This window comes from Tauraco erythrolophus, chromosome 14, assembly GCF_009769465.1.
Source record: "Tauraco erythrolophus isolate bTauEry1 chromosome 14, bTauEry1.pri, whole genome shotgun sequence".
Classification (NCBI taxonomy): domain Eukaryota; kingdom Metazoa; phylum Chordata; class Aves; order Musophagiformes; family Musophagidae; genus Tauraco; species Tauraco erythrolophus.
Window position 1 is genome coordinate 22,689,564 of NC_141478.1, and position 15,047 is coordinate 22,704,610.

Genomic DNA, 15,047 nt, shown 5'->3' on the forward strand with positions numbered 1-15,047 from the left:
GGGGGGGTCTCCCGAGAGCAGAGCAGAGGGGCAGAATCCCCTCCCTCGCCCTGCTGCCCACGCTGCTCTGGATGCAGCCCAGGACACGGTTGGCTTTCTGGGCTGCCAGCGCACGGTGCCGGCTCATGGTGAGCTTCTCATCCACCAGCACCCCCAAGTCCTTCTCCTCAGGGCTGCTCTCAATGCATTTTCCTCCCAGCCTGTACTTGTGCTTGGGATTGCCTTGACCCACGTGCAGGACCTTGCCCTTGGCCTTGTCGAACTTGATGAGGTTCGCCCAGGCCCACCTCTCCAGCCTGTCACGATAAGCCAATAACGCGCACCAGCCACCCATCACCGCTGAAATCAGGTTGTTCCTTTATCACCGCAGCAAGGTTTATTGCACTCCGGGTGCTCAGGACCAGTCCTGAGCGGGCAAAGCTGGAACCAATGGACCCTGCGTCCCATGAAGCGGCGGTCGGAGGCCGGTGGTTGATAAACGACGCTGGCTCCCATCACCGCTGCACGCATCGCCGTCTCTCTCTTAAATCCCTCAGGAGAAGCTCACGCTTGCTCAAGAAATATGCCATCTTCTACAGTGGGATGAATTACTGTATAGAAGCTTTTTTCTGAACTTGCACTGAAAATGCAACAAATTTCAGTCAAATCTATGATTTTTCAATGCCTGTAGTTTATCAGGGACTTGCGAATGTTATTCTGCGTGCCTGCTGTGTCCTGGTTGCTCTGCAGGAACCTAAAAAAACACACACCAAAAAAAAAAATTAAAAGAAAAAATAAAATCCATAATGCAGAGTTGTTCCTTATTTTTAGGGTTTTCCTTTTCCAATGGGATGTGTTATGTTTTGAACCCAAAAAGCTTCAGAGCCGTTAAAAGCTCCTTCTACACCTGCCCCCACGTGCGTAGAGTGCATATCGGTGGTGTAAAAGCATCCGAGGTCTCAAATACTGAATTTAGGACCTTGTAGGTTGTTTAGGAAAAATTTCCTTGTGAGATGTCTGAAAGCACTTCAGGCTCTTGAATTCTAAAAATAATATATGTAGAGTTTATGTTAATTTTGGATGAAGATACATCAGAGAGTTGGAAGAACATACTTTTTTTAAAATTTTTTTTCGCTCATATTAAAAAAAAAAGAAGCAGCAATAAAAATGAATTGGATTGTTAAAAAGGTGCATCATATTAGTGCGATTTTGAGGATTTTTTCCTGTTTTTTCTTCAATTCTGTCATCAAAATGTCTTACAGTAGAGAAGTAAAAACGCAACTTGGATCAGTAGGACTTTTTCCAACACATGGAGTAAGGTGCGCTTCCAATATCATTATTTCAAGACTGAGTCACAAGTCTTAAAAACATATGATAAACATTAACGTTTTTAAACTCTACTTTCTTCCAGATGCCTTAAAATAATTTCCGCAGAAGACTTCTCAAAGTAATCTAGTTGAAAAATCTATCTCGGAGGACATAACCATTACAAAAGAGCAAGGGTTGGAGTTATTTTGGTGGAAAATAAATACCTTTTTTTTTTCTCAGCATGGAGTTGGAGACAGATCCTCACTTTTACTGTAAAGGGTCATGGCTCTGCTGGTCTTGGAGCAGTGATTTCTGGGAGCTGGAAGTATCTTCGTTAGGTCTTATGGCACCAGCCATTAGTATTGTGAGATACAGAAGACTAGAATCACTGAATGGTTTGGGTTGGAAGGGACCTTCCAGATCATCTAGTTCCAACCCCCCTGCCATGGGCAGGGACACCCTCCACTACACCAGGTTGCTCAAAGCCTCATCCAACCTGGCCTTGAACACTTCCAGGGATGGGGCAGCCACAACTTCTTAGGGCAACTTGGTCCAGTGCCTCACCACCCTCAGAGGGAAGAATTTCTTCCTTAGATCCCATCAAAGTCTCCCCTCTTTAAGTTTAAATCCATTGCCCTCTGTCCTGTCACTACACGCCTGTGTCCAAAGCCCCTCTCCAGCTTTCCTGTAGCCCCTTTAGGCACTGGGAGGTGCTGGAAGGTCTCCTCGGAGCCTTCTCTTCTCCAGGCTGAACAGCCCCAACTCTCTCAGCCTGTCGCCATAGCAGAGGTGCTCCAGCTCTCGCATCATCTTCGTGGCCTCCTCTGGACCCGCTCCAGCAGCTCCATGTCCTTCTTGTGCTGGGGACCCCAGAGCTGAACGCAGCACTGCAGGGGGGGTCTCAGGAGAGCAGAGGGGCAGAATCCCCTCCCTCGCCCTGCTGCCCACGCTGCTCTGGATGCAGCCCAGGACATGGTTGGCATGTAGAGCCCGGTGCATCAGGAAAGGGACTTACATTGCTTTTTCCGTGCCGTTAGATGACTAGAAGGTACCACCATTTTCTTTGAGCAACTGAAAACTAAATATTAGTTGCACATAGGTCGTGTCACGCTCTAACAGCAAGCCGGGGAAAGGACAGCAGGAAGCAACGACGCGTAGCACAGCGCGCGTCTTGGTAGGCGAGATGTGCCGCATGGCTAACCTACGTCGGAGCACGACTTCAGGGCACTTGAAATTACAAAATGTCCTGCAGATCCCTGTGGTTTAGGTTGACCAAGAGGTTCTTTATCCTTTTCTTTTGCATCAAACAGAAATGTTGGTGGCATATTAGCACAAGAGAACGTTCATTTTGGTAAACGGTCCGTCAGTTCCCACAAAACCCTTTGAATTTCACCGTTGCTTTTGTTGGGTTGTTTTGCTTGCACCCAATATTGTTATAATATCTGTGGGTTGTTTTGGGGTTTTTTTTAGGAGGAATATAGAGCAGAAGGAATTAGCTGGCACAACATCGACTACATAGACAACTCTGGCTGCATCAACCTGATCAGTAAGAAGCCGACGGGGCTGCTCCATCTGCTGGATGAGGAAAGCAAGTAAGTAGGAAACTGTTGGTTTTGCTAATGATATTGGGGTTTTTTTTCGCTTAGAAAGTCTTTATCCTTTAATGTCACCTCTTGTGTTTCTTCCCAGAAAGCTGTTAATAGCTTACTGGGCTAATTTATCATCTTAGGTCTCTCGTTGGGTTTTCGAGGTGGTAACGTAACCAGTGGAGAATCAGCAAGCCGAGCAAAAAGCCTAACAAATAATAATTCAAATTCTATTTTGATGATTTCTTCTGTTAATGGGAAAGGCAAAGGTTTTCTTGGCATTGCTTCTCATTTCTCTCCCTGTTTCTTGTGGCATAACAACGTGAAGATGCTTGAAGCTGAGCTGAGTGAAGGGAGAATCCAAGTGCCTGAGTTAGAGGCGGTTGTGGGGGTGCTGCTTTTCAGCTCTAAGGTGGATTTAACAATTTACTTTTTAAAATTAAGCCTGAGTGAACTGAAGACACTCCTACGTTGGGGCTGCAGGGTTTCCTCCACGTCAGGGGTGCAGCTGAGATTTGCACCCTCACTTGTGTCCATCCTGCTTGCCTTGGTAGAAGTTACAGGATGAGCTTATGGCTTCTGAGTCAGCCTTTGAGTGGAAACTTCTGTGCGTAGGAGATCTCCCGTTGGATGCACGTGCCAGTTTTCTCCATGTGAAGGGCAAGGAAAGGCCAGACAGATTTGCTGGCATTGCCTTGGATGCACTTGGCACCGGTCCAAGGCATGAGCTGTCCTCCCATTTGCTTGCAGGTTTCTTCTCCATTTCTTCTCTTGTCGACCAGACACACAGCGGTAACGGTGTCCCAGTGATACTGTACCAGGCTAAAACAATTCAAATTAGGGAAAGTTGTGAAAAATCCCCCCAGATTGCAAATTTACGTGAAGTTTGAGGATGGAGGATTGGTTTCCTCTCACTAGGAGGCTCAGCTCAAGCTCTGTCCTTTTTCTTCCTCTCTCCTACACCAGGATCACTCATAACTCCTGAAATTGAAGTTACGTTTTCAGGTCAAACAGGTCAATATTTCCTACATGTAGGAGCAGTCTAAGCCTGAAAAATGACAACAGGACCGTGGGATTTCAGATAAAGGCAGCTCCTTTGAGTAATTTCTATAGGTGTACAGTATGCTATAATAAAAATACACCTATTTGTGCATTTACAACTGATTTCGGACCGTTACTACATCAGTGAAGCGTCCTTCAGGCACCAGATGGACCTTATATTTGTGTATAACAAAATAGCGTTTGCGTGGGATCTGCAGGCACGGCAGGGGAAGCTCAGAATCTCTCGATTTTCCTGTTTGTGGTCAAGAAAGAATTGCAGAAGTTCTTTCACTGGGTTTTCAGACTATCTTCTTTTTAATTCTTTCCACTCAGTTTTCCTCAAGCCACAAACCAGACGCTGCTGGACAAATTTAAGCGTCAACACGAAGGGAACTCCTACATTGAATTTCCAGCGGTCATGGAGCCGGCTTTCATCATCAAACACTACGCGGGCAAAGTGAAGTACGGAGTGAAGGTCTGTCACCCAGCTGTTCCCTGGCAGATGTTTTCATTTAATTCAGCTAGCTGCGGTGGGGAAGGAGAGCCCCAAAGGCTCCACGGAGATGTTTTGGAGAGGTCTTGGCTAGAGAAGATAAGGGAGGGTCAGGAGAGAAGTGTTTGGTGAAAAGCTTGGCTGAAATGAGAAGGTGGTGGGGATTGCGTCTTCCTGTTCTCCTCTACGTTGCAAGCTCTGCGTGTTGGCATTTTGGGAAAGAATTTAGGGATGTGCACTGAGGTTGACGCTACGTCCCAGCGGTGGCTTGAAATTGGGTATTTAGTAGCCTTTCACGGCTTGGGTTGTTATAGAAAACCTAATTTATTTAGTTCTTTTGCATCATTAGCCATTTTTTAATACAAGTTTCATGACCATAAGCCTCAACATCTCACTGCTGCGGGTACTTCTGAAAAATCCCCTGCAAGCAATTTCCAGGTTGACCCTATTCATATTCACATCAGTTACTCGCAGGAGCAATTCTGGGGGCCAGGTGAGCCGGTGTGAGAAACAGCCTCAGGATTTACACCTGCAAATCTGTGGCTGTGTTTCTGATGCCATCATTACACGTGACAAACTTCCCCATCAGCTTCGAGATGCTTCGGGGAGCAGCGCTTCGGGATAAAACATTTATTTTCTGAACAGCAAGAGGTGTCTAATAGGGGGGCAGAAAAAAAAGATAGAAGCAGGATTCAGTAGTTGTGTTGTCCCCAGCAGATCTTACCCGCCGTATCTTGTAGATATTGGTTGTTTTCATCTTTTCTCCCCCTCCTTTTTCCTCCTTGCCTAGGATTTCCGTGAGAAAAACACGGATCATATGCGGCCGGACATCGTAGCTCTCCTACGAAGCAGCAAAAACGCTTTTATCTGCGGGATGATCGGGATCGACCCGGTGGCCGTCTTCCGCTGGGCGGTCCTGCGGGCCTTTTTCAGGGCGACGGTTGCTTTTAGAGAGGCTGGGAAACGATACGTGGAGAAGAAAACCGGTACGTGTGCCCAGCTCCTAATCCCAGCGCCCGTTTTTCACCAAAAATTCGAGGTCTAACGTATCGCTGCGGTATTTTAAGTAGCCTGAGTTATTAGGAGATATTAATCTATTAAAAAACTCATTAAAATAGGGTGTAGATTTTTGCTGTGCAAAAGTTACATTTAAAGGTATGTTTGGGGTTTAACTCATCGTAAGAAACATTTTCACTTCCCTGCTGCTTGAACTTTTCCTTTTCATAGGATGCCCTCGTAGGAAAACCTGACCGATTCAAACAGAGCCATAAAAATTACTCAGCAAATAAGGCCAATTATTTTTCCTAGGACTTCTTGAACTGTGAGTTACAATCTGGAAACCAAAAAAAAGGCAATAATTCTTCTCTCTAATTTTTCGAGCTGTTCACCCTTTAAGCTGCAAGAGAGCGTGACTCTTTGTCTGGCAAAATTCATGGCTTCGCCCTCATCCGGAACCACCTCCCGCCCACCGCGGGGGCACTAAATTCAAGGAAAGTAATGGTGCATCATCATGCTGTGGCAGGCGGTACCTGGCTGTGCTTTTAGCCCATTTCTCTGCATCAAGCAATTTCGGCAAGACGGGTACAAGCTCTTCCTATTCATTTCTGGGCACGAGAGGGCTTGAAATTCATGAGGAAATTCGAGCCTCAGCAGGGAAAATGTCAGTTTAAATGAGTTAAAATGAAACGCGGAGCCGCCCCATGAATATTTTTTTTCAGCCGGAGAGGTGTGCGACAAGGAGAGGCAAGGAGCTTGCGATGAGGATCGTAGATATGGAAACCTTACAAGTGGAAAGAATTATTTTCTTGATCAGGGTCAATAATAGCATCCCAAGAAGAGCAGGAGGCAAAAATCAGCTCTTGAGGCTCTTCCTCTCGGATGCAGCAAAAGGGAAAAGATGTTTCTCCTGAGCCTGGCTCTAGCTGGCACATCAGGGCAGCGTTTACGGCCAGCGGCGTTTCGAAACGCCGAGAGGTGGCATTTCGAAATGCCAAGAGGTAGGTGGCAAAGACATTTGGCACCGGGAGAAACGTCACTCGGAAGCATTGGCTTCGGAAAGCTGCGTTTGCATTTTCCTGGCATCGCCTTTTCGTCTTGCATAAAGCCCAGGCTCACCTAAAGCGAGCTGGTCAAGGAGATAAAAAAAAATCTACATGCAGTCTTGGGAAGTCAGAGCTAATTTCAAGCCCTGCTTCGCTTTCTGTGTCTCTGGCGATCTGTCGTGCCTGCCGTGCTCGTCTCCTCGCTTTTCCGCTTTTGAGTCTTGACTTTGTGGCATTAACTTGCTTATATCTATATATCTCTCGATATATAGGTACAGAATAGAATCCAGGAGGTTTTCAAACGATTCTGGGAGACTCATTTCTTGCACCACCTTCTCTTTCCGTACCAAAACTAACCAGCACACGGTAACGGCTGAGTTTCTAAACCTTTTCTGGCACTCAGTGCTGCTGGTTTTATCTCTCTGCTGTCCTTTTGCCTGCTTTCGAATGACTTCGTGCTTTGTAAGCTCTGGGTTTTGAGTTAAAAAAAAAAAAAAGGAAGAATAAAAGGAAAACCAAAAAGCTGGATAAGGTTTTTTAAACTTTCCAACAGTCCTCAGATAATTTATACCCTGAATTTCGATGTACATCTTCAGCCTGAATGGGGGAGAAGTCATGAGAAAGTCACCGTTCTATAGGCAGAACTAGTAGGAGGAGATTGCCTAAATCTAATTCCCATGTTGAGGTACACCTTACCCATCAGAAAAACTTGCCCTACAAGCAATGGCAGAGCTGGGACCACTCCTGTTGAGCTGCCTCTGAACTCGCTGGAGAGGTACCCATCATCTCCTAGCATGACTTCTACCCAGGCAGTGGTAGCACTTAGCAAGGTGAGATCCATAGCAACGTTTTCATCGTACTTTTGCTCGCAAGACCTCGTGTCCGCCTCCCGTTCGGTTGGCCTTCTCCAAAATCCCATCCATCTTGCCAAAGCCCCAGGAAGGAGATGGCTGTAGAAGAGGTGGACATGAGCAGAAGGCTTGGACGATGTCTAGATGGTGGGACAGCATGATGTGTCCACTACTGGATACTTCTGGTCCTTCCTGCTCCCCAAAATAATGCAGAAGAGCCCCAGACTGCTGCTTTGCACCTATGGCAGAAGGCATCTGTGAATTATTAATCACTAAAATTACTCCATCTCGACAGACAAACCCAGATGACCAAAGATGGTGTATGTTTTTGGTGTCTGTTGTTTCTTTACCGAACCTCGCTGCCTTTAATTAGCCTGACCTTAATGCCTTACTGCCCACGGACGTGGAGCTTTGGATCAAATCGTGGTAGATCAGCTGAGAATAACGGCACGCGCATCCATTCATCCAGGTGTGCGCGCTGAATATCCGTATGGAATTTTGTAAAAGGCGTGCTGCCCGGTTCATATCCCGTCTGCTGCTGCTACCACCCGTCAGGCAGGTGTAATTATGAGCAGGAAAGCATCTGAAGCATGCTTTTGTTTTCATTTAAGGCTCTTTGCACTCTTTTATCTTAACCCCACATGGATCTCCCTAGCTTTTGCCTGTCTGAAGGCCTGTCCGAGTCACGCTTGCAACACCCGGTGGGGATTTTAATGAAAAATCTCCGGCTTCTGCATAAGCAACTCTGCAAAATTTTGCTCTGCTTTCTTTTTGCGTCATCCTTTCCGTTGTCTTCTCTGGGCCAGCAGTGCCAAGCAGCGCTACAGATGCTTCCATCAGCATTTTTTTGTCTGTTGGCTTTGGGGACTCTCCTTTTTTTGTTCTCCTGATATCCCCATAGCGCAGCTTTCAGCTGACTGCGCGATTGTCCTCCTTAACTTGGAGGTGAAGAGCAGCAAAGTGGTGTCACCGTGAGTTTTGTTAGGTACCTTTTTCTTCTACCCAAGAGCTACCTCTTACGGTGCTGCCAACCCTCCCTGGATGGAACACGCCAGGATCTGGCGAGTTGCAATTAGCTGAAGGGTGGACTTTTTCAATAATTTGATTTTTCTGAAAAAAAAAAGAAAAAATATTATTATTGAGTTTACCAGTGAAGGTTGAGGTAGTCCAAAAGAACTACACATTTGAACTAGGATTGTTGATGAACTTTGATTAAAGGAACATTATCAAGGTTTTTAGCAAAGAAATTTGGCTGATTGACTTTTTTTTTTTTCTTATCTCATTGATATGAATTTCTTATGCAAAAAACCCTAATTCTAGGAAAGAAAACTTAATGTGAGAACTGGTGCTGTTCATGTAAACCAGCCTGTTGAGACTCCCAGCTTTCTCATCTTGGTTTTGGTGGACACGAACCTAAGTCCTCGCTCCTACGAACGGTTCGTGGTCCCGGGGCTGTCTGCTCCCTCGATGGGCTGTACATTTGCATTCGGCCAACAAGAGTTGCTCCTTGAGTTAGTGCCCGTTGCGGCTGACCTTCATGATGACATGATCTCAAAAACAATCCTGTTGACTTCTACACGTTTATTCCTGAAGCTGGGCCCCCCCCCAAAAAAACAAGCCTTCCAAAAGAATCAGAAAACTCCTTGTATTTGCCAAATAAAGATGATAGCAACCAAAAAAAAAATGGTCTTTGAAGTCCCACAGAGTAGTAGGAAGTGGTGTTAACTCAAGGAAGATGCCTTTGACAGTGTTCCTCTGTAAAGTTCAGATCGGTCCTTTCTGATGACTTACTACGTTGGTATGAAATGCTTCCATACGTGCTGACACAAGGTAACTTCTCAGTGACCTCATCACGCCTCAGCAGGAGCTTGATGTATCCCCTGACTTGGCCACTTAAACGATGACGGAGAGGTGCTGCCTGTTTGCACAGTGTCACCTGCTTAGCCTCTCTTCCACCCTATGGTTGGACCTGGGCCATCAAAAGTCCTTTTGGCCACGCAACGGCGGTTTCTTCCAACTTCCGACCTCAAAACCATCCTACCTAATTCCAGGCTCTGTGTCCTCTGCCTTTGAGGAATATAGAACCCTTTTTTAATACTAATAATTTCTATTTTCCCTTTTAATTGCCGATATCCGAGCAAAGCGCTACTCTGGCACGCAAAAAGACAATTCGAGGTGGCCATGTCCAAGAGCATCTGCACAAGGAATCGCGGATAACACCTGGCAGAGGCCCAGAAAAGATTTTCAAAAGCAGTTAATGAAAGCAGAGATTTCCCTAATCATCTGATTTTTTTTTGCACAAGATTATAAATGGGGTTGGGATGCAGTCCAGCCACTGGACCACTGTGCCATGGCCAGAGGAAACTGAGATGAAATTGTGTCGAGCACGAAAAACATGTGACCCTCGAGCTCTCGCGTCCTTCGGGCTTGTTCTTTACCCTCTCCTGATTTCTGCTTATATGATCTTTCTCTTCTCTCCGTTTTTGTTTTTTTTTTTTTTATTGTTGTTGTTTTTATTTTGCTTCCCAAGGGCATGATGATGCAGTGCCATGTGCGGTTTTGAAAAATGTGGATAGTTTTAGCTTTCTCCATCACCCAGTTCATCAGAGGAGCTTAGAGATCCTGCAGAGATGCAAGGAGGAGAAGTACAGTAAGGCTCCACCACCCACCTTTCCCTCTGATACAACACTCGCACACCAAGAAATGGAAACCAGGTGCATTCAGCATAGAAAGGGTAAAAAAATAAAAACGCCCGAGGAGCGTTCCGGGATCGAACCGGCTGCCTTATTGCCATTTTGAACCTATTGGAAAATTTTTCGGCAGCGTTGGAAGAGTAAAGTGAGACACAAACCCACGTCTCTTGAGACACGGCGTCATTTGGTTGGCCGGTTCCCTGTTTGCTCGCTGACGTCGGGCTGGGATGTTGATTCTGGGTGTATTTTTTGTGTGGTTTATCGTTGTTATCACCGCTGTGATAATGAGTTCAAAGCACCGCAGGTCCGGTAGGAATATTCCTGATCTGAGGTGTGTGGCTGATACAGCTGGGATTTGACTTGATTCGGAGTTCCTTGGACTTCAGAAATCACTTTCGCTTACGAAAATATTGTCTCCGAGGGCTTGTACTTAAAACTGAAGCATTTGGCAAGGTTGTTTTGCAGAATAAGTTGGGTACAGATGCACTTGGTCTCCATTTCTTCCTCCTCACTCCTCTATCACATAATAAACTCATCCTGCATGACAACACGGACACTTCTGCCTCTGCTACTATATGATATATAGATAAAATAATATATATTTGGTGCTCCTGTCTTTAGATATCTCTTTTTTTTCTGCCGTTCTTCTCTTCCTTCATGTTGCACATTAAAGTTTACAGTAAGAGAGCGCTGCTATCTGCAGTCTTCAAGGGCCAAGTTGCTAATTTAAACCTTGTGCAGCTTAGGTGTAAATGCAAACCCAGATTTATTCTGCAGAGCTGAGCACGGTAAGTACAGTAGTTGCATGTTAAGTCTTCACAAATCTGTTTTTCCCACTGGAAACCTTATATCAGATTTCCGTGCTTCCTGCAGCATGCAGCGTTGGGGGAGAAGAGGTGTTTTAATTCTTGATTTAGACTTTAATTCTTGATTTAGACTTTAATTCTTGATTTAGACTACGTTATTTTTTTTTCCACCATTGCTACTCTTGCTGCAAGGAAATCTAAAGCAGTAAGACAGACACAGCAATGGGTTTTCTTGAGTCGTGTTGTGCTAAGAGACCTTACTGATATTCCTGAGAAACTATTGAAAAGATCAGTAATTTTAATGGCAATTAATTAATTAATTTTGAATATGTAAGTTAGCTCAGCAATATGGGAGGTTTAATGGGGTTGCTACGCAATTGGTTAGGCTTAAGAGGGAGATTCATACCACTCAAGAGTTGTTTAGAGCCTTAATTTAATGTGAAGCAGGAAAGTTGAGGTCAAGATGTTAAAACCTCACTCAGTATAAACTCATCCACACAGTTTGGTCTCTCTTAGGGTAAAACCAACACGTGGATCCAAGAGTAACGTTGCCATAGTTTGTGAATTGGCCAAGAGCATCTGACTTGACAAATGAGTAATTCATGTTCTGCATTCAGAAATGATTGATGTCCTCCCCGGGGTGTCCTGCAAGCTGCTTCCCCCGGCTTCGTGTCTTTGGCAGGCTAAAATGAGGTCGGAGCCTGTATAAATTTTGGGTCCTGAATTTAGAGAGCCCTGCAGACAAGGATGCCTGGGCTGAGGTTGGCCCCAGGGACTCAGCTTTTCCCAGAAGTCAGATGAGGTTACATCCACGTCATCCTGGAGAGAGGGACCAGACAGATATCTCCTTGTCTTCAGTTGTGCACTTAGTTCCAGCTATGCACAAAGAGAGAAAACAAATTGATTTCATGAATATATTGAGATTCAATTTAGGTCATTTGAAAATTCAGCTTGTGCAGCCAACTCATGGCCCTTCCCTTACCATCTCAGCTGCTTCTCTGGGGGTCTTTTGAGGCTATCAGCTAAGTTGTGGTCTTCCTCAAGAGCACAGCACTGAGTTTAGACATCATTAGTTCAAGACCAAAGCTCTGCTGGTTGATGTTAGTAAGTAGGGAGTAGACTGGAATTATCCAAAGCTCTTCTCAATGAGAGCAAAGACCAGTTAGGTAAGTCAGTCTGTCTTTCTGAAACGCTGCAGCTGAAGAAAAGGGAATGTGTTTGAAAAATCAGAATCGTTTTATTTCTGAAATGTAAAATAGATTGTCCTGCAGCTGAGCTGGGTGTAGAGAATAAGTTGTTTCCACTCATCCCGCTGTTCCTTGCTTTTCTGTGATTCCTGATTATTCTCATTTCCCTCCCCCTTTCCAATTGGGCTTCTGTGTTCCAAACAAGCAACTTTTAGCACAGAAATGCCACTCTTGAAAGAAGTGAAAGAACACTCCTGTGATGAGAAATGTACCAAAAAAATGTCTTCAATGGCAAAAAGGGGGATTTAAAAAAAGAGTTTGGAACTCTAGGTGTGGCTAGGCACTCGGATAGATTATCTGACTTGCTTTCTAGAAGTCTTCGGAGTTGGAGATTGCAAAACCTTCTCAGCAGGAATGATTCAGTCCTGCCTTGGAGGATCAAAGATGACCTGTGGCAGCACATTCCTGAATCTTTGTTTGCCCAGATTTCTAGTGTGTTTGGACACTTACACCTTCAGATTTAATAATTTAACCAAGGGGACCTTCAGCCTTTTCAGGTGTCTCCTGCCCAACGTTCAGGCTTCGAGACAAGCTGTTACAGTATCTCAACAGGTAAAGGAGGACAGTAGATGCCCTGCTAAAGGGATGTCACCTGTAGAAGTTTGGTGGGAATTCATCTTCTCCTTAGAAATTCCAGGCTCTGAGGACGTCAGCAGGTCAGGCTCAGATCTCTGCATATTTGCTTTGCGTTCATCTTTAGAATAAAAATATCCTTAAGACACCTTTTAGCTCAGCATCTGGGCTGCATTAAATAGGAAAATGATAAATATGGGAGGAGGGGATGTGCTGTTGCTTCTTCCTCTTCTGTTACAAACTCTAGTTTAGACTTCTTTCATTTTAGAGAGATTTTTGGGTTTTTTGCCATTTTTTTCCCTCTGCAGAAATCTCAGGGTGAAGGAATATCCAATTTTCCTATGTTTCCCATCTCATAGCAGCGCTTTCAAGACAGTTAAAAAATTGCTCGGCTGTTTTCATGTCAGATTCAAGCGTATCGCGTCTTTAAATTTCTGTAGTTCAGTGACTTGCAAAGTGGTTTGTTTGTCTACAAAAATTGTCTTCTGTCTTCCTAAATGCTTGGTTCCAAAACATTTCCACTCTGGGGAAGATAACAGCTTGAAACGTCTGCTTCTGTAACCACGCGTGATATTTTTTCTTAAATAAACCTAATAATCATAGAATCACAGAATGGTTAGGGCTGGAAGGGACCTTCAAAGGTCATCTAGTCCAACCCCCCTGCAAGGAACGGGGATATCTCCAACTAGATCAGGTTGCTCAGGGCCTCGTCCAACCTGGCCTTGAACGTCTCCAGGGATGGAGCATCCACCACCTCTCTGGGCAACCTGTTCCAGTGTTCTACAACTCTCATGGTAAAAAATGTTTTCCTAATATCCAACCTGAATCTACCTCCCTCTATTTTAAAACCATTACCCCTTGTCCTATCACAACAGGCCCTCCTGAACAGCCTCTCCCCATCTTTCTTGTAGGCCCCCTTGAGGTACTGGAAGACCGCTATAAGGTCACCCCGGAGCCTCCTCTTCTCCAGGCTGAAGAGCCCCAACTCTTTCAGCCTGTCCTCATAGGAAAGGTGCTCCAGCCCTCTTATCATCTTTGTGGCCCTCCTCTGGACCCTCTCCAACTGGTCCATGTCCTTCTTACGTTGGGGGCTCCAGAACTGGACGCAATACTCCAAGTGAGGTCTCACGAGGGCAGAGTAGAGGGGGAGAATTACTCTAAAACTACCCCTATCAAAGGAGATAGGTTCAATAGGTGATAAAACCTCTTTGTGCACCACATAAACTTCCTATACGCATCCCTATCCATATATCCATAGGAAGGGAAGATGTGTGCGAGGAACAAAGCACCCTGCTTACGTCCAGTTGTTCTGCCCCTGCGAGCAACTGGGTTGTCCCATGCACAGCGGAGAGTTTCGGACTATTTTGGATGTGCGGGATGCGATTAGCTGGTCCCCTCCATCACAGCAACCTCTTCCTTCACCCCTTTTGCTTCTCACCTGGGATAACATGTCCCTAACACAACGTGCAGGGGTGGGAGGGGAATGAGTAGGCTTGAGCAAACAGCCTTACTCATAAGGATGATGACTCTTGCAGCAGAGGTAGGGCTTAGTAGGCGATGGGTATGTTGGCATCCTTGGCACCCTTGTCTGCCCAGCATGTGCCATGACACGTACATGCTCCTCCTCGCTGTAGTCAACGCTAAGCTATGGTTGGGTTAATTGCCTGTTGGTGAAGAGCCAGGTAGAAACTTCTTTTTTTTCATCCGCCGCTTTAGGTATTACTCGGAAGAGCCCGCGGACACCGCTCTCAGATCTCCAGGGAGTCAATACCATCAACGAGAGGACCCAGCGGTAAGTCTCTTGCTTTTACGTTGGCAGGGCAACGACGTCTGGGGTGGGAGACCACTGTCTGTTCTTATAAATGACTCCTTTAATGTTTCTCCCACCTTGCATTATTAATTTTATCTTCTCTTCGTTCTTTCTCTGCTGTGTGATCGTATCTAAATATCTACCTGACTTAATGGCAGGCAGGGAAAGCGACTTTACCCCATCAAAAGGCAACAATGGTAGGTGGTGGGGTGTACAAGGTGGTAAGAAGCTTGCAAAAAAAATTAATGAATGTGCTGATATCAAGGAAATAAAAATTTACCGAGGATTTTTCTGGAGGGGAAAACCCCAATGATGTGTTTGGGTGCAGAACTGCACACAAGTGGTGTGGTGGTGGCTCTAGGTACCCACTGAGTGTGGAGGACCTGGGAAGTTATGGGGCTTGAGATGGTGCTCTGTCAAATGCTTGCTTATTTTTAAGGGAAGGAGCATGTTTACTGGAAATAGGTTGAGTTCTTAATGTTTGTATGTACAATTTTATCTTTTAATCCTTCCTTGAAGGTTCTGGCTGTTCAAGCAACTGCTTCATGAGACCTTTTTGCTTGAGAGTCAGGTGTACGCTTTCAGATGCAGATCTATGCCTCTTCTGTAAAAGGTTTT

General features: G+C 45.3%; 1 protein-coding gene across 4 annotated transcripts in view; it reads left to right on the forward strand.

Moving 5' to 3' along the window:
• The window catches only part of MYO9A (myosin IXA), a 156,282-nt gene that overhangs the window by 99,257 nt on the left and 41,978 nt on the right, over window positions 1-15,047 (forward strand). For all 4 annotated transcript variants that reach the window (XM_086620015.1, XM_086620018.1, XM_086620017.1 and 1 more), the window contains exons 11-15: window positions 2,758-2,879; window positions 4,248-4,389; window positions 5,198-5,393; window positions 9,831-9,950; window positions 14,336-14,411. In XM_086620015.1, coding sequence (XP_086476141.1) covers window positions 2,758-2,879; window positions 4,248-4,389; window positions 5,198-5,393; window positions 9,831-9,950; window positions 14,336-14,411 — 656 coding nt within the window. The remainder of the gene's footprint in view (window positions 1-2,757; window positions 2,880-4,247; window positions 4,390-5,197; window positions 5,394-9,830; window positions 9,951-14,335; window positions 14,412-15,047) is intronic.